This window comes from Lepisma saccharinum, chromosome 3 (genome assembly GCF_977018435.1).
Source record: "Lepisma saccharinum chromosome 3, izLepSacc3.1, whole genome shotgun sequence".
NCBI classification, from domain to species: domain Eukaryota; kingdom Metazoa; phylum Arthropoda; class Insecta; order Zygentoma; family Lepismatidae; genus Lepisma; species Lepisma saccharinum.
The window spans coordinates 84,991,425-85,012,113 of record NC_139231.1 but is presented as its reverse complement, the minus strand read 5'-3'; the positions used below and the strand labels follow the sequence as shown (position 1 = coordinate 85,012,113).

The 20,689-nt window shown below is 38.8% G+C and overlaps 1 protein-coding gene across 1 annotated transcript in view; it reads right to left on the bottom strand.

The window, feature by feature from the left end:
- sage (salivary gland-expressed bHLH) overlaps positions 1-14,558 on the bottom strand; it is a 33,074-nt gene extending 18,516 nt beyond the window's left edge. Inside the window, exon 1 of the mRNA XM_083120023.1 lies at positions 14,438-14,558. Coding sequence (XP_082976149.1) covers positions 14,438-14,482 — 45 coding nt within the window. The 5' untranslated portion in view covers positions 14,483-14,558. The remainder of the gene's footprint in view (positions 1-14,437) is intronic.
- Between the last annotated feature and the right edge of the window lie 6,131 nt (positions 14,559-20,689).

Sequence of the window (20,689 nt, the reverse complement as noted above, 5' to 3'; positions counted from 1 at the left end):
CATCAAGTATTTCATGCACAAGCAGCAGATTTTGATATTAGTTCAGAACAACGTAAAGACCCCTATTTCAGAGACATTATTGACTTATTAGAAAACAAAGACAAAGCTAGTGACCCTAAACTAGAAAAGCTTTCGTATTCTTATGTACTCAAAAATGGAGTCTTATACAGGACTAATAAAATCAAAACTGGTAATAGGGATAGACTTTGTATTCCTCATGCATTAAGAAATCAAGTTTTCGACCTTATTCATGCACACAAAATGAATGGAAGTCACCAAGGTGCACAAAAGACATATAATTTAATGCTTATGCGCTACTTTTTCCCTAATATGAAGAAATTTGTGTACGATAAGGTTCGACATTGCATCCCTTGTCAGATTTCAAAGAAACCACAAGGTTCTAAGCCGCATACGCTGCAAACATTTCAACCAGCCCAAATTCCTTTCCAACGAATTCATATTGACGTATGTGGTCCTTTAGTTTCTTCAAAAACGCACAAATACAAATATTTCCTATCGGTAGTTGATAGTTGTACAAGATATGTAATTACAGCTCCTTTGGCTAATCACGATGCACAAAACATAGCAACAGCCCTAGTTGAGAAAGTCTTTTTAGTTCATGGCATCCCGGAAACGATCTATTTAGATCGTTCAACACCCAATTCAAGTTTACTCTTACGAGAGTTAGCTAATATCACAGGTGTACAACTAAAATATGTAGATACTTGTGCACATTTCACGAATGGTTTAGTTGAGAGTTCATTTAGTTACTTAAAGAAAGTTATGAGAGTTTTTGTGTTAGAAAAGAAGGCTTCATGGTGTGACTATTTAGCTAGCGCAGCGTTCAGCCACAACGTTACAATCCATTCTGGATCCCTCCAGAGCCCGTATTTTACTTTGTTTGGCTACAACCCAAGGATCTTAGCTGACGCAGTCCTTCCTTCGAACCCCGACAATGTTTCCCAGACGAACGCACAGAGACTTGAACTCCTGACCTCCATACGTAAGACAGCACATGACAACCTGCATAAGCGTTACGAACAGCAGAAAAAGTACGCAGACAGCACTTCTAGGCAAATACAGTACTCACCAGGACAACATGTATGGATTCTAGATGCCACTCCAACTCCAGGTGTGTCAAAAGCCTTTGCATCCTCTTATAAGTACAAAGGAACTATTCTTCGCAAAGTTAATGAGAATTCCTACGAAGTAACTTACATCGCCGGCAGGAATAAACAAAAGACTGACACTATTACTATTTCTAGACTCAAAGCCCGCTACGACTAGTGCCATGATAACCCCACTAACATTCATTAACACGCCACTCCGTTGCCACTCGCTTTAGCCTCCTCGCTCCTCGTTGCGTACATTGCACATGCTAGCATTCCCTGATTCAGCATTTTCTCACGCTCATCGACTCCCCTCCTCCCTCTTTCCACTTCCAGTGCTCGCACTGCATTTCTGCGTTAGAACGAACTCATTTTTATTTTCAACAAGATCAGGACTACAGAATGCTATCTCAATCGTCGGAACATTTATAATACATCTTTTGCCTAATAATAATTTTTTTTACAGATATTTTAATGTTATTTTATAATTTGCGATTCAACGCATAGTAATAGTCAGAACATATCACTTAGCTGATTTGACTAATAAGTACTTAGTGTGTTTATGATCCTAACTAGCAAATATTTTTTTTTCCCCATTTGCTGGTACATATACGCTCAAATGAAGAAAAAGTACAAAGAAATAAAGAACGAATGAACTAAGATAGAACAAGATCAATGATTTAAAGAACAAATGAACTGCGTAGAACTTGCTTGAACAATTGGCTTTTTGGCCATAGCAATTTTTTTTATTTACGCTTAGGTGTAACGCGAACTGCTTCTTTGAAAGCTGCAATGCACTAAATATGTTAATAAAGCATATAATAAAATAGGCAAATGTTCCCACTCTCTCCTTTAATTTTATAGTTCAAATATTGATAGCATACAACATGGTATAGCTCATATCCCATGAAATTAAAACCTACTCTATTTTTCAATGAACTATTACACAAATATATTACTTACTCTTTTTCACTTCTTTTTCATTTTTTTTTAGCAGCGAATCGAAGGCGCTTAAACCTTTGTCCACAAGACACGTAAAATTCTTGCAATTGTTTTTATAACCGACATTTACACATATTACAGAAGGAAATGTCTCGTAATCACTTAGTTCGTTCTATCATCGCTGAATTCTCCTTTCTTTTCTCATTTCATTCCCGGCTAAGCCGACTATTCTAACTTCCCCCCCCCCCCCCGTTGCGCCCCGGCGAACTTTCCTTACAACATGGAATTATTCCACCTACTCCCCCCCCCCCCGTTGCCCCGGCGAACTTCCCTCATGTAAACCTGTTAATCATAAACAGGCCCCCTTAAAAACTCTACATCATATAAGTAATAACGCCCCTTCGCCGTCATTCAAATTAGACATTACCTCCCCTCCCCCCCAAAATAATTCACCAGTTTTAACTGAAAGTCCCTTTTCAATCGATTTTATAACCCGTCATCATTTATTGTAACTCTGCTCCACTACCTTTTGCTTTTTCCTAATTTTTCCCTTTTTGCGCTTGTTTCATTTTCTCATCGCCACGGATGCTACCGGACCCATGACGACCAACGGCTTGTACCATCGAGCGACAGACCTAGGCTCATCGCAGAGACCGACAACGATTTTGTGAAATTCCAGCACCAAAGGACCCGTTCCCGTCTGGACCCCATGGCTGATTTTTCCATCTCCCACGCCGCGACCCAGATGTGGAGCGCTTTACCCAGGACGTTTCTTGCCCCGAAGCGCCATCGAAAATTTGATTTCCAGAAGGCCCCTCCCACTGAGTGCATCCTGCTCTTGTTTCCTGACGTCATATGATGCATATGTTATTTTTCATCGGCTAAAAGTGTTACGGTGCTCAGCTACTTCAACTACCGTAAGGCACACGCTATTAGTACGCACGCATGTCCATTACAGTGCCAAAGTTTGTGCCCATGGGTACTGCCCATATTGGATTAGAGATACGTCTCTTTCTTTTGTGTTTTTTTTTTTATTATCGACAGCTGCACAGAACGTCCAGCCTATGGCGGCATGCAGTTTACAGAGTTGCCATAGGTAACATACCTCAAGGCTCCGCCCAGCATCGTGTATGTTCCGCCGAGTGTACTTTGAACTCAGCAAACAGTAAATACAACCGCTTGCGGTTCCCGGCGTTTCTTCACACTGTGCTGACATGTGTTTTTTTTTTATTATTATTGTGCTGTCATCACTCAATCAAAACTAGTTCAGTGTCACACTTATGTAATTATTTTTATCCATGCCTCAAGACTTAGTTATTTGTGCTCGTACTTTTTGAGTTTATAAGAGGCTATGACCTACAATTTAATTTTTTTTTATTCTACGTGTTTTTATATTTTTTTTCTCAACGGTGTTTGGTGCCACGATATGATATGACTCTTCTGGTGATTTCAATTTTTTTTTACGGTGATGTGATTCTTCTACTGATTGGTTTACTGTATTGGTTTTCTACGAGTTTTGATATGTTAATAAATCATAATTTTTAAATATAATCTACTCCGGACGAGGTAGTCGACCATCACAGAGTGGTTCGATTATTTCAACAAGGGGAATGTAGAGATATGGAGACCATTAAACCGAGAAAACCTCGTCATGTTAATATTCACACTTGTTTATTTCCTGAACTTGTCCGACCAGCGAGTGATCCCAAGAATGCGCTAGCTTGTAACTTCCGTAAAACAAGGAACTTGAAAGGCAAACGCGTGGATCTAAACAGGATCTACCGCGTTTGAAAGGTTTAACAACCTTTCGACGCCTAGAATGATAAAAGCAAGCTCCTACCCGGAGCTCGCTCTCTTTTGATTCTGACACTCATCGACGCTACATGGAGAACTAGTCCGATTACATTACAACACGTTACACTGCTAACTACGACGATGGAACACGGAGTTACCGCTGCCTAGCATGCTACAAGGCGCAAGGGAACGCTCGGCTTGGTGAACTGAGGGTCGCTGGATAGAACCTTGGAACTGTCACGATTCGGTCTGCGAGAAGCATTAGGACAAGACATCACACACATCTACCAGGTATGAACAAGCGTGAATAACCTTTTACACCAACTTTCCATATCTCTACCCTCCTACGGAGCAGGTTCAGCCATCAGATATTATTAAGCTCTACCTAAATGTTTAAATGAAACTTCCCTGTGACCTCTCAGAGCCCAGGTAAACGGGCTTACAACAATAGATACATATAACCCCGCTTTGATTCGAACCCTAGAATTTTTTATTGCTGTGTTAATTTTATTCCATTTCAATTTCGTTCACATCTTATCGTTGGTGAATTCTACTGTTGGTTGAGCTACATTGGTCAAACTACACACCAGACACACACGCACTAGAGATTAAAATTAGTAACCTAACCATTAGAGAAGTAGGGTAAGCAGTTTGAAATAACAGTTAACTAGAAAAACAAACTTATATCACGCACTTACCTCCAGTTGCATTGTGGGGTTGCAGCAGAAATATAAAAGTATAGCAGCGAAACAATCGGCTTAACTTTTTCTCACTACAGAGCACAGCAAACTGAGTTTTTGAAACTATTTTTGAACTTAAAAATACTGAATAATCACTTTCTGCTGGATGGGGGCAAAAGTTGGACTTTACTACCTGTGACTCGGGGAATTCTTAAATGCGCCTTTTCTAACAAATGAACTAGAACTCTATGGGGAAAATGCTTATATCAGAGCATTTTCATCCAGTGGGCCGAAAAGTTATGCATTTGAGGTAGTAAATCCAGACAATACTAATGTTACTACTGTTTGCAAGGTGAAAGGCATATGTCTAAACCATAAAAACAGCAGCACAATCAATTTCGAATCACTCACCAATGCTATTCTCAACAACACCTCCTCTTTAACTTTACTCAACTCGAACAAAATCGTACGCACAAAAACACATTCCGTTGTTAGTAAGCCGGAAATAAGGGTTTTTCAGGTGGTATATACCAAAAGAAAAAGATGTGCATCAAATTTCAAGACTTTACCATATGGATTCAAACAACAGAAAACAGAATGAGTTAATTTTGTAATGCAGTGGAATATATTTTTATTAGATTAAGTTAATGCTATCCTTAGTAATAGTATATCTGTGATTTGGTCAACATACAAACTGGATACCAAAACAAATCTCATATTATATGCAAATGTTAAAGCTTTTCATTACCAAATCTGTTACTTAGTAAAAAATAAAAGTGAAAACCATTCATTTGAAACCATTTGCTGTCATTGAAATATAATTATGCAGCCGCTATAATTTTTTGCTTATTATCAGTGCAAATCTGATATTATGTTGTGCACTTTAATGATGGAGTGAGTGACTAGTTGACAAGTTGGTTCTTCGGTGCAACGTTGTATGGTACAAACGGCTTTGTGCCCCTCTCCAACTTAAAAAAAAAAGAGGCCCCCAGAGATGGTAGCCACGTTGATGTCGTTGTGGGGCTTTCTACAAAAAGCTACCTGTACCAAGCCCAAAAACTTATTTTGAGATGGCGAATAAAAACTTTCCATGCCTGTTGACCTTTAGTTTCCTCAACACACATACCCAGTTGTAATCGAACCCTCGACCCCCCTTTGGTTTCAAAACACATCTGTTTGTGCATAATGGCTAATCGAGACTGGTAACGCATTTTTTTAAAAATTCGATACTATTATTTATTTTTGGTTTTAAAACATAGCATACATTAGTGGTAAAGTCTTTGCATTGTAATCAAAAGGTTCCAGGTTCGATATTCGTTGAAACAGCTTTATGCATTACGGTTAATCGGGACTGCGTTAAAAAAACGCCAACATTAGCCCCTTGGTTGCAAAACTCCAAAATCACCCCATTTTCTATTTGTGTATAAAAAATAATCGGGAATAGTAACTCACTTTTTAAACAAATCAATGTTATTCTGCAAATTTGCCAGCATTGGAACCCGAAACCTTTTGAATACTAAACAACAATATCAGCTATTTTGTTTTGCTTTTTGAATATCTGTTCGTGCTAATCGGGACTGATAACACACTTCTTTTTTATTTAAACAGAAAATCATTATTAGCCACTTTGACAACAATTTCTATGTATATCTCCAACATGTCCAAATGCCACAAAGGGGGAGGACGTGTTCGCCAAAACGCAATAAATGGGGACTAATTCTGTAAACTAAAAAAAAAAAAATTATAACTAGGAACTCGAACCTGGAACCTTTCGAATACTAAACACCAGTCACAGCCATTTTGTTTTGATTTTTAATATCTGTTCCTGCATAAATACTAATGGGGACTCAACACACTTCTTTTTTATTTTATTTTAAAAACAACATCATTATCAGCCAATTTGACATTGTGAATCGAACCCGGGGACCTTTTCATTACAGCATAAACATCCTATTTCCAATTAGTTCATTTTCTCTTTGTGCACAAAAAGCTAATCGGAACTTTTAAACAAATACAATTGAATATCCAATTTTCACCAACATTGGGAATCGAACCCTCAACCACTTGGTTAAAACATCTCGCGGAATAAAAAAACACCCCCCGCGCCGCGCCGCGCCGCCCCGCCCCGCGCTGCTCCGCGCCGCGCCCGGTCGCCGCCGCCGCCACTAAACACAAAACGCGGCCGCCATATTGATTTTATTCAAATAGTATTTATGCACAGATGGACTAATCGGGACCTATAATGGCGGGACAAAACAATTGGCCTCATTTAACTACATAGAAAATCGAACCCGCGACCTCTTCATTACCAGGCGACAACATTAACCACTAACCCAAGGCCGCCATATTGATTTTATTCAATCACTATTTATGCACAGATGGACTAATCGGGGACCTATAATGGCGGGACTAAACAAATGGCCTAATTTAACTACCTAGAGAATCGAACGCGCGACCTCTTCATTGCCAGGTGACAACATTAACCACTAACCCAACTCGATTTTCGAACTCAACCATTTTGTTGGCTTTATTTACACACAGGCTAATCGAGACCATTCAATATTGACATCGTCGCCTTGTAATCAAAGGGTCCCAGGTTCGATACTCGGTGGAGGCACATAGTGGTCCGAATTACAACTTTTCAACTGTAGGTCCAATCCTGATTAGTTTTACCGTGCATAAAACGGACTTAAAAAAAACTAACTCAATCTATGAATCAATCAATATTGACTTTACCAGGAATCGAACCCTCGACGCCTCTTGTTTTACAGAGCAATAACCTTAGCCGCTAAACTTTCGGGGGGGGTACAGCACCTTTGGCGCCATCTTTAAATCATTTCTTCATGTCTTTCCATCATACGCAATGGTTGCGCGCGCATTTCCTCCACACACACACACAGACACACACACACACACACACACAAACATATGCACGTTTTAGGTTAGCATACATCAAGAAACAACGTGACAAATCCATTGACCCCCTCCCCCCACCGCTTCCGATGTCTTCAACGTGATCAGACACGTTCTGCTGACTCAACAATAAAACCGCTCGTGGCCCGTTACGACCGGATGTAACATAACACCAGCCGCATCAAATTTTTGCTGACGCGTAGGAACGACGTGCTGTCATTCTACTGTCCTTTATTATACAGTGGAACCTTGATAATTCGAACCTTAACATCTCGAATTCCTTGATAAGTCGATTTTTTTGTAATCCCCTTGAATTGTCCATAACACTTTTTTGTAATCCCCTTGAATTGTCGATAACACTCAATACTAATTTTACCTCAACAACTCGAATAAAACCTTGATAAGACGATTTTTTGTACAGTTTATGGGATGCGGTTCGAGCTCAATAACTCGAAGGTAGACTATGAAAAACCTCTATGAGTCGAAGTTAAATTCTAATCACCTCTGTAACTCGAAGTTTTAGTCGCACGGACTTCAATAAGTCGAAGTGTAGGGTGCGTACGTACAATGTCAGGTGATCAACAATCGTGTCGGGACTTGAACTCCCCCACCCTGTCGTGCATGTAACCATCATTGTAAATGTGCTTAGTGTGTCGAAGTGAAGGGTGCGTAGGTACAATGTCAGATGATCAACAATCGTGTCGGGACTTGAACTCCCCCACCCTGTCGTGCATGTAACCATCATTGTAAATGTGCTTACTGTGCGTTGTAGAAGTGTTGATACATATGTAACGTACATAAAAGTTGCAGGTTATGATGTCGGTGAAACTTTAGACCTATATAACTCGAAGTCAGCGATTTTGGTCCTCAATAACTCGAACCTTGGTAAGTCGAAATCCTTGATATCTCGATTTTTTTCTTTTCCCCCTCAAGTTCGAGTTATCAAGGATCCACTGTGCTTGTTTAGAGGTGAGAGACTGAAACCCTGAGATGTTCATTTATAAAAATCTAGACGAGAACGAAACTATACAGTAATGTAGATTTGAAAACCCAAATTACCATAACATGCGACTTATTCAGATGTACGAGTACTAAGCGGCATAATGCCATGTATTTTGCATATCGTGATTGCAAAGTTAATCCGCTAAGGCCAACTGTGAACTAGTGGCAGCACGGTAGAATACATTCCGGATAAAATTACATTTTTCGATGGTTCATAGCGTCGAAAGGGGCTTCCCAGAAACGAGGAGACACACAATGATCTCTACATACTGCGAAATTTGCATGCTGACAAGCTGTGCATATTGCTTTCACCACTATACGCATATAGGTTTCGAGGTGAGACGGAAACGGAATCGAGACTTGCCTTTCGAAAAGAGAACGAGACGGATGACAATACCGTGGAAAAACTTATAACTCGGGACCACATCGAGAAGGCAGACATCCCCATGGGATGGGCGACGAGACTCGGCCAAGACTAATTTCGTCTCCTCTCCAGAGGCGTTCAGCCAGTGTGAATGTGCTGCCACTCTCAAATTATTTTCTTAGATTGTTTAGTGGGTTGTGTGGATGTGGATTATTAAATAATTAGTTCAGTGGTTGACTTAACTATTCAAGATACGGGAAACGTTTCAGGCAATAATATGAGTACCACTTCCTCCATGGCAAAAGTAATTGAGCGCCATTTTGTTCTCTAGAAGGGTTGTGTAGGCTGTAGGAGAAAGCAAGTAGTGGAGAGGTGGCATGGCCGTAGGCAGGAAAAAATTTCGGGGGGGGTTCATTCATGATTGTTCCCAGGACGTCGCCAGAAATTTGAATAATAGAAATAATAATAATAATTAAAATTTCATAATAATAAAAATTTTATTCCATAATAATAATACTAATAATAATTATTATTACATTAATGTTATATCCTTGAGGGGGCTTACTCAATCCAGCAGATGAGTGAATATCCAGCATTAGTTTCTTTTTGTTTTTTTTAGGTTTCATACAGTGTGTACTGAAATGCACAATTATTTTACTTCGTCATTAAACTTTAGATACCTTCAAGAAAAAACTTTAAAAGTTAGATGGAAATTTTAGTCATGAAGTTTTTGTTGTTCGACTTTAAAATTAAATTTTTGGAATTTTGAAAAGTGTGGAACCAGTTATTCTCTTTAAAAGCTTAGCCTGGTGCATGGATTGTAACCTCAATCGCGAACGTAATGTGCTACGAATCTGGAGATACTAGGTTTGAACTCCTATCAAGGGGGATTTATTTTCGACTTTATCGGACGGGGAATTTAAAAGCTGGAAAGGGAATTTTGGAACAATCATAAGGGAATCTTCAGTCTATATTCCTTGTGACGCAGGAACAACACTGGAAAGATGACAGCAGAAGTGATAATGGAGGGGCCGCGGGTGGGCTGCGATTCCGAGAATAAATCCTGTTTCACTCAACTTTCAGAATTCCAAATGTATGAAAATTCTAGCTCGATCGTTTCAACATTGTCTCCTTGTACTTTTGTGATGCTTGGAAAAAAAAATTGAAAATTTGTTAGATTTTGGTTTCTGAACATCCATTAATCCAACATGTCAGAAGTTTCGGGGGGGGGTTGAACCCTAGAAACCCCCCCTCTAAATACGGCCATGAGAGGTGGGGTTAAACCATCTCTAACCTACCAAAATTCAGCTTTCTCCTAAAGTTTAACATATGCCGATTCTTGCGAATTCTTGTGGGTTATCACGACGATGAGGGCGAGTACATAGGCGTGCGCACGGGTGGGCAAGGGTAAGCAGTTGCCCCCCTAATCATGGACGTCCGCAGATTTTTTTTCCACGGAGGAACAAGCAAAGTATTTTTCCATAGGGCATATTACCCCGACAATAGAGTTGCCCCCTCAAAAAACACCCCTTGAATTTGAAATAATCGCATTAATGTAAATTACTATGACTGAAATCATATTATACGTGTGAAATATATACTTTTAAGTTGACATTCGATTTCTAAGGGGGAGGTGTGGTTATTCTTGCCCCCCCCCCTTTCCAGACGTCTATGTACCTACATTATTATACTTTCACGTAGAAATTTAGTGCAGAGGAATCTTTTCGCCGTTATTAAACGATATTATACTCTTATTGCGCCTCCCCAAACTCGGACGGAAATCAATTCTAGGGGAACAAGGGGGGCAAACATTGAGGTAAAAGAAAGCAAGGCTAATAGAATCTAAGCGTAGCAGGACAAAAATATACTCAAGAAGGCATTTGTTTTCACGTCTTTCTTGCATTATTTCTTCCAGACGGCTAAGAGCACCTGCAGGGGGCACAGGGGCAATTGCCACCCTTGATATCAAATTCTGTACAAACAAAAATACATTTCGTAAAATGTTCTTGCTTGCTTCGCTCGCAATGTCTACTTTTCTTACAGTCTTGTCAAGTCCAGAGCCGTTGCTAGGGGCGGCGGGAGTTGGTCCTGAACGCCGAAATGAGAAAATTGTAAAAGAATGACATGGCGGCCCATGAATGCCATATTAAATCAATATTGTTCTCAGTTTGCAAAAATTTAGATAAAAAAATTTTCTATTCTATATTTGGTTACTTTTCTATAAGTTTGTTATTTTAGAATATATGTTAGATAAGGTAACATTACACTGCAGGACAAAAGATTCTATGTATTCGCCAGAACAAATAAGAAAAAAACGTGTATGTGTAGGTGTAACCCTACTGCAATCTATAAATAAGTTAATAAAGATTTTACAGTGATGAAGCAGGTCTATAGCATATAAATAATAATAAAAGATGGAGGCCACTATTTTCGAGGCTGAATATACGGCCGCAATGTTTTTCAATGAAATGAACATGGCACGGTACCTCTTTAAACGTATAAGTGGAACCACAAGCAAAAATACCTGCGCGGACCCGCGACTCCTGTGCACCGTACTCCCTCGTGGAGGGGAGGTGCAGAGTGAAGCATGTTTCTTATGGCCCGAGCTGAACGGAGGAAGGGAAAGGTGAACGGAGACTTTTCGTCGAAGGTTCTCTGCACCCTGTCAGCACTCCTTCATTCCAGTTGCTGGCGCCCAATATGCATTATTTAGTTAAATAAAGAAATAAAAATGCTATACATTTTCTTTACAGAGTCCCGAAAAATAAGACTGTTAAATGGTTATTAAAATTATAAGATAGTTACAGGGCTTTCATTATTTTCAAAATTATTTTCCACAAAATATGTATGTAAAAAAATATGTAGAAACTACAAATTAAAGAGTTTGAGTTGGGTTTGGTTTGAGTTGGTGTTTTTAAGTCCACTTTATGCACAGTAAGGCTAATCGGGACTGGACCTACGGTTTAAAGTGGGATCCGAACCACTGTGCCATGTGCCTCCACCGGGTATCGAATCCGGGACCCCTTAATTACAAGGCGATGTAAATTAAAGAAAATATTGTAATAACGTACTAGTATTTTTAAACAAAAACATATTTGAAATGTGGTTGCGATGTTGATTTCATTGAAAAACATCGCGACCATATATTCAGTCTCGTGGATAGTGACTTAAAGCTTTTATTATTATTATTATTATTATTATCATTGCTGTAACTGGCCATTGGTGTGCTCAGAATTAAGTAACAATAAACCATTACAACAACAACAACTACTTCTATTAATAGGGAACGGATTTTAAGGTGCAGCGCCTTTCCAAAAGTATAGCTGTTTTCTTACCGATCGTTTGAGATGAAATCAAGTGAAATGAACACACTTTGTTGCACCTTTTGCACTTTTTCGTGAGATTGGCACACTTATCCCCCTTTACTTCCTCTTTGATGCTTCAGCACCTTTTTCTTTCCTTTCCTTTCAAGTTTTGTTAAAAAATTGAACAGAAAAATAAATGATTGTCACTCTTCTTGAGCAGATACATAATATCCTATAGCTAGTCTTATTTTGTAGAGCAGAACGAGAGCTATATAATGGTATAATATAAAGTGCACCATCTTTACCATAAATTATGTTATTTCCTACAGTGCTGAATAAATAATATTAATGTAACTGGTTTAGACCTGAATATAGCACCTTTTTGAATATATTTTCAGAACCTTTTTTTTTTCTTTCCCGACCATAATTTTGCACCTTAAAATCCGTTCCCTAATTATCATCATCATCATCATCATTATGTGCACCTTTGTTGTAACAATGAAGTAACTTTGATGAAACAATTTAAACTAAAGTATTGCCATATAAATAGGCTCCCAAGCAGCCAAAATGTTAGCGCTCTCGCATTTGATGAAAGCTGGCCTAGGTTAGATTCCCGCTGGGAGTCCCCAAATTTTGGTGTTGAACCAGCATCGTGAGGACAGCCAATTGGCAAACTACTTGAAAAGAAGTAGTAGCGGTCTCCGGACTCGAAAGACAGGAAACAGCGGCGCTGAGACTCGACGCCCTGACTCCGCGTCATACAAAGAAAAGCCGCTTGGCAGAATGTTACTGCACAAAAGGACGATAATACAGTGCCTTTCACTGTCGAGTCTTCCGTGAAGTGGTAGCTATCACGCCGGGCAGTGGGAGGGCGTCTGCCGGCATTTAGGTCCACAGCTTTACGCTGAGCTTGGCACTGGACGCGTCAGTGCTTCAGTATACAGATAGCTGGAGTCCAGTTTGCACGTTTTTTTTTAAGTGTTAAGGTGTTTACAAGTGTTTTAAATTGTTTTGTTTTGGTGTATGTATTGCTGGTGCTTTTCTACTGTCTAATAATGCCATGTACAATTTTAAACAACGCATTTTTATGTACGACTCTTACGTCATTAGGAATTCTTGTAGGGAAGTCAGAAGACGTTTGGCAGCAGAATTTCCAAATGTTCCTGTTCCACACAGAGACAATGTTCGATAACTTATGAGCAAATTTAGGGGAACAGGGTCTGTTCTTGATAAGAAGCAAAGGGGACACGGCGTGTGCTTACTGGGGAGAAACTAGACGAGGTTGGAGCACGATTGGAACACACTTTTCAAAAATCCCCCCGACGCCTTGCACAAGAAACAGACATTTGCATGACGTCTGCATGGCGAGCTACCAAGCATTTAAACCTGAAGCCAAGCCATGCATTAGAAGAATTGAAAGAAAATATCAGGAGAGTAATTGAAGCAATTTCGGAAGAGGAACTGATACGTGTTGGTGAAAATTTCCTTAAAAAATGCCGTAAATGTGTGGAAGCAAGAGGACATCATTTCCAACACCTCTTGTAACAAGGTTCGTGCTCATTTTAATGTTAACTGTCCGTGTAATTGTACGAGCTTATTTCATTACATGGCATAGAGGTTCCATTTACGCGGATGTAGCAACCAGTTTGCCGGCAGACGCGCTCTAGCTGCCCGTTGTAATAGCCGCCGCTCCGCGGAAGACTCGGCCGTGAAAGGCACACTATTTCACATAAATAATTATATACACCGACTTTGAGATGGGGTGCAAAGCACTTTCTGACTCCCGAATCAAATTTCACAATGGGGCAGGTGTTATATGTATATAAGAAAGTTTATGCCAGTCTGGTCCCTCTCCCTCCTTCCAATTATACTATCATTGCTCAAAACTAAAATATTTCATTTTTGAAAAAGCAACAAATCTAGCAGTACTCTTTTAAGCCAACTAAATATTTATATCATTTATAAAATATCACAAAACTGGCAATATTTATGTGTCAATAACCAGAAATATTTTCCCCCTTTTCCCTCAAAATACTGAAAACACAATCATGGAGTCAAATAAGAAACTCGTATGTGTATTGAAATTTCTTTGGCAACAGTTTAAAATTTCTCCACTGCTTCAACCAACCCTCTATTCTCGCAGAACTAACTCCCTTCAGACCTAACACTTTTACTTTATGATCTGAAGGAGAACTCTAAGCAACTTATATAATTTTAAAAATAACCTTCTATACGCAGATATGACGCACTGCAGCACCATATGTAACATACGGCGATGCAGACGATTTCCTTAAAGTATTCTATATTATATGTCTACGTATAACTTACCTGTTGGTTTTCCGATTCCTTTATATGGCTTCGACAAGTGTTCATGTGTTTGGCCTGATGGAGGGAACAGATCTGGTACAGAAAGCACGTGACTATTGTCACTGAGGAGGTGGCTGTTTTAGGTGCATTATCTCTCCCTACTTTACTCGCAGCGGATAGAAGGGGGAGGGGGTAATGTGTCGCAAGTGTTCCGTATAGGAGAGAGGAAAGGGGGAGGGGTTTCTATCCATTACCGTTTTCCGAATCCATAAGCCGCCGCCAGGAATCGTTTGACGGTGTAAAACAAACATGAAAGTGATGCTATTTTGTAAAAAGAGAGGGGTCCTCTGGCTAAATGGACACTAAAGAAGAAGTCACCTGTCTATTGGACGGACAGGTGGGAGGATGCACCTGCAAAAAAATGGATTCTTCTGTATTCCCATCCAAATCCGACCGTAACGAAAGAAGGGAACGAGCGAGATTGGGATTAGCAATGGGGAATGTTGGGGAACTTACCAAGCACCCAAAATGTCGTCAAGCTCGCTTTCCTGTTGGGAATTATTTCACTTCGGGTTTGTTCTTGATCGGTTCTTCGTGGTCATCCTCAGTGCGTGATTACAAGCAAATTGCATTTTCGTTCCCTCACGCATTCACACACACGCCAAGATCAGGCTCACAAGAGTATTTTTTTTTTTTAATTTAAACTCAGGTAATGAAATTCTCTCTCTCCTTATTATTTTTCCAATTCTTTCTCTATCCATTCGTCTCTCTCAAAAGAAGCAAGGACGTATTTATGGGGGTCCAGGGGGTCCGGACCCCCCCCCCCCCCGAAAGACTTACCAAGTACTAAAATAAAATAATAAAAATATAATTGTTTAGCATTTGTTATATAATCGATGGTTGTTTATTTCCGCTGAACTTATTGGAAGGCAATGAATTTGGCTCATACGGTTTTGAAGGACAATTCCAAAGATTTATGCACACGACCAATGGCGGCGATTGTGTCTGATTGTCACACGGGCGGCCAGATTCGATTCTCATGGTGGATAATATTCGATGGTAGTTTCTATGAATATTTCCCTGCATAAAACGGCTCTGAGATTCACTCGGCCTCAAATCAATGTGTAGCCGAAGGGAAGACTGTTGGGTAAAGACGGTCAGAGAGTGGCGCTGATTACAATACCCCCAGTATGTTATTTCCACACCTCCATGCGCCTTCAGGCACGGTGCAATGCACAGGGGATAATTCTATTATTATTATTATTATTATTATCATTATTATTACACGTAAAATGTACGAGGACCCCTTTCTAAGTATATTTCTAGATACGTGGCTGGTGAGATCCTAGTGTTTTACGCTGTCGCCTTGGAATCAAGCTTTCTGAATTCGATTTCCAGTGAGGGAACATTCTAGTTTGATACCCACGTTATACGCTGTCCATCCTTGCTTAGCCTCTATGAACATATGCTATGCTGATAACAAACTTGCTGTTTGGCTGTTATTCTAGTTTCGTATGTTAAACGCGATCACGAGGGTAAATAATGAAGGAGCAAATACAATGCAACATTTACAATTGAGGACTAAAAGTGGTAAACGTTGTAAGTGCCAAAAGCGAAAGTGTTGGGAAATCGCATCGTTCCGCACATCAGCCCGTAAGAACTTGCACACTAGTGACCTCTTTACACGCCCTTTGAACTACTTAGAGGGCTACCAGCCACATTACCACATTATAAAGCATGGCACATTTCATAGTTTAACTTGGGAAACGGTGTTTGAATTATTGTGGCACTTACAGCGTTTACCAATTTTAGTCTTCAATTTACCCAAGAATTCAAGCCTAAATGGTACTCAAGCCGTCGTCGCACGATACGCTATCCACTTTGCCTCCGAGTACCGAAGCTGTCCTAGAAAGTATAAGATTAGCTAATCTTCTTTTTTCATGATCCACATATGTCACAATTCATATATATTTAGCAATATACTTATTTAAATATGTAGTAATATTGTAATATGAATACTTTTATGTAATAAATATTGATTGATTGATTTTGTTTATTTTACTTCGCATTTCTGCCATTTTTGGCTAATCACGAAGATGAACATGAGTGCTGACATGATGAAATTGATGAGAGGACACTTACAAGGAACACCCATGCTAACCCTGATAACCACTCCGCCACGGAGGCCGGCATAATAATAAATATGTATTATATCTATACACACACACATTATATATATATATATATATATATATATATATATATATATTATATGTACACACACACACACATTTCGTCGTTGGGTAGGTATGTAAATTAATATCTTCGTCCTACCACCAGTCTCCAATGATTTCGCACTCTGGCCCCTATCACACAGAAAGGACTAACTAGGTGTCTGTCATAGTTTAAACTAGGCTGAACGACTGAAATGGAAATCCAGCATAGTGACCGATCTGCATGCAATATCTCAATATCGAGGAGCTGCGTACTACATACAATTCAAAATTTTACTACATAATGGCAACTCTGAATTCAAGAACAAATTGAATTTTATTAGTATCATCATGCTAAGGACGTATTTAGGGTGGGGTCCAGGGGGTCCGGACCCCCCGAAAGATTTATCAAGTATTACAATGAAATAATGAAATATTTATTAGTTTAGCCGTTGTTATATAATTTCCTCTGAACTTATTGTAAGACAAGGATTATATTGGGATCATACGGCTTGGAAGAAGGACACGAAGGACGTATTTCGGGGGTCCGGACCTCCCCCCCTTAACCGAAAGACTTATTAGGTACGAAAATTAAATAATGAAAATATACTCGTTTAGCATTTGTTGTATAATTTCCTCTGAACTTATTGGAAGACAATGATTATATTGGGATCATTCGGCTTTGAAGAACGGAAAGGTCGTATTTAGGGGGTCCGGACCCCTCCCCAACACACACACACCGGAAGACTTATTAAGTACGAAAATTAAATAATGAAAATACTCGTTTAGCATTTGTTGTATAATTTCCTCTAAACTTATTGGAAGACAATGATTATATTGGTATCATTCGGCTTTGAAGGACAGGAAGGACGAATTTAGGGGAGTTCAGGGGTCCGGACTCCCCCCCCCCGAAAGACTTACCAAGTACTAAAATTAAGTAATGAAAATATTAGCATTTGTTGCATAATCGATGATTATTAATTTCCTCTGAACTTTTTAGAAGGCAAGGATTATATTGGCATCATACGGCTTTGAATGACATTACAAAGAAGATTTATGTACACTACTACTCAAAATAATATGCATAAGATATTAATTCTTTTCTCCAACTACATGTAACATCATTTTTGTTATTCGATAAATATTCAATTATTCATCTATTTGACATTAATTCATTGCCAGGGCACTTGTTTTTATGTAAATTATTCCGAACTTAACTACAGGTAAGCTACGTAATGAATATGAGCTGTTATATCTATATTCTCACAGTCTTTTTACCTATTCGTGTAATAATAATAATATAATATTAATTTATATATTGTAATTAGTATTAATTTGATTTAATATAATTATTTTCATTTAAACATTATTATTATCATTCCTTAGACACTTGGTTCGGACCCCCCCCCTCCCCCCGAAACATATTTCTAGATACTGCCTGCATCATGCCTAAGAAAAAATAGCGTTCACACTTTATGCAAGTTCTCTCCGTCAACCTGGCAATAGCCTGCACAAAAACCACAAGTGTTGATACAAGTGGGACACCAGATGTTTCTCTTTGACGTCATCAGCCAGGTATAATAGAACCTGCATCAGCCGCAGAAGCTTCATTTCCACAAGCAATGGTCTTTATGTATCAAGGGAATAGAATTGCTTAACGTAAAAGCAGCGTTCTATAAAATAAGCACATGACACCGGAAGTTCCGGTTTCGAGTCCCGGTCCGGTGTACAGCTGCTTTGTGGGTGTCCCTTCATCAATTTTATCTAATCATCGTTCCATCATCTCGATGAACCTAGAGAGAAGCGTCTTATTTAAAAAAGAAAAAAGAACAACACACACATCACTTATCCGATAACCTTGCATCTAACACGGTCGCTTTGTAATTAAGGGTTCCAAGATTGGATTCACACTGTAGTTCAGATCCCATTTCAGACTGTAATTCCAATCGCAATAAGTCTATTTAAGCATGAGGTGGACATGTATGAACTTTTACCTTTTGTAACTGGTTAAAATATTTTTGAAACTGGCCAAAAACAAATGTACAACTTTTCAATGTTATTGCATGAAAACATATGACGCGACTGCAGATCCTGTTAACCTCTTCTTGAATGAATTTTGAAATTTTTTCAAACATCTTCCATAAAATTTATATGTGTGAAATTGGTTTAATTTACACCATTGACAAACACATAAAGCTTTTTTTTTAATATATAGGGCCTAACAAAGCCCAAAAAAGTCACAACCTCACGTGAGGTTTCCACGCAGTAATGCATGTGCTATAGAAACACAATTTCGAAATATTATGGACACAAATTTACATTACAACGTCCACACAAGTATCTCTCTTCTCTCAAACATCTTTTGTCTTTGCAGGCATGGGCGAATTTCATTTTTTTTTTCTTCGGATAATCTCCATCACAGGATATTTTTGAGGGAGGGGCCAGATCCGAAAATGTGTTCATTTACATATATATATATATATATATATATATATATATATATATATATATGTATATGTGTGTGTGTGTGTGTGTGTGTGTGTGTAAAGATATTACAAAATAGTTTAAATGTTTTATTAACTGTAATATTTTATTAAATTTCTGTTAATAATGATCAATAAGATTTCATACGTTCGTGTTTTATCTTTATATTGTATATGTTGCTATAAGGCAGAGGGGGTAGATCAAAGAACAAAAGAGATCAGAAATGCTATGAATTAGGTTATTTTGCGTTGCTTTGCTTTCATGTTTTTGTGATCGCAACGATAAGGAGGAGCAATGATATGATGAAATTGATGAAGGAACACACTCACAGAGAACACCCTATGCCCAGGTTGGGATTCAAACACGGATTGTCGAGTTGTAATATTTATGGTTCAAAGTAAACGGGGTAAAAATTCAACTTACCTATAACCTACACGCCCCACTCCCGACACAATAATCGGCAATACAGTAGCTTACAGACAAATGTGAAACACAGCGCACAGCTTAGTGCTTATTGCTTATATTCGATTCTCCGAAGCATTTGAATAGTTCTGCTTTCCGCAAATTAACAATGTTTTCAAATTTCCTTTAATTTTTTCTACACTCAACAGTCATAATAATTCTATGTTTAGAAAATAATATATTTATAAATTCAATTATGCGTATTAGCAATTATCATTATTATAAGGAACATGTCTAAATGTGAGTTAACAAAAGAAGGAAACATTTTCGCATCACGACTGCAGTTTGAAAAGAGACAGGGATTTAAATGAATGCACTGTTCCGACTCAATCTGGACGTTTGGTAGCCAGGTTTATAAAACTAAAACTACCCAATATTGCAGACTACTAGAGCCTGCCCCTCTACACAAAAAAACACACTACTTTGTGCAAGAATAAAATTGATATTTATACAAATTTGAAAGATCGTCGATGTTATTCTCATTGCTTTTTATAGGTTCACCTTTAAATATTTCATAGTTTGAGGAGTGCATGGCCCCTATGGCCCCTCCCCTGGGTACGAGCCTGCTCCATCATATCTTTTAGTGCCTCTGGTACGAGCTTAACTGTTCTATTTTGCCTCACATTAGCAGGGATCAGGTCTTCCTCTATTTCTGGCATTCTCAGAATAACCTTCAATTTCATTTTTAGACGAACACGTTCATTATACAATAAGCACATTGATTATACATAAATACTAAATACAGTAGGTGTTTTCATATTTATATCCCTTTAGATCAGCAAACATACATTAATGTATAAAGTTGATCAATGGTTTCTTCAAGTAAATCAAACTGAAATCGCAAAGAACCCCTGCAAATTCAAGGACTGGCGTAAGTGGAGGATGAAAAGAGAGGAGCGAGAGAAAACTCTAACCTGGGACTCCTTTCATCATAATGCACTGTTCTACTGCTAACTACTCCACCACAGAGGTAGGTAGATCAGAAAAAGAAGACAGAAGAAAAATCATGAATGTGGAACACTTAGTTTGGTATAAAGCCAATTCGAGCTGCCGTCATTGGAAGATACTTCTGTATTGGGTTTGTAATAATTGCAAAACTCATCCGAAATGCATG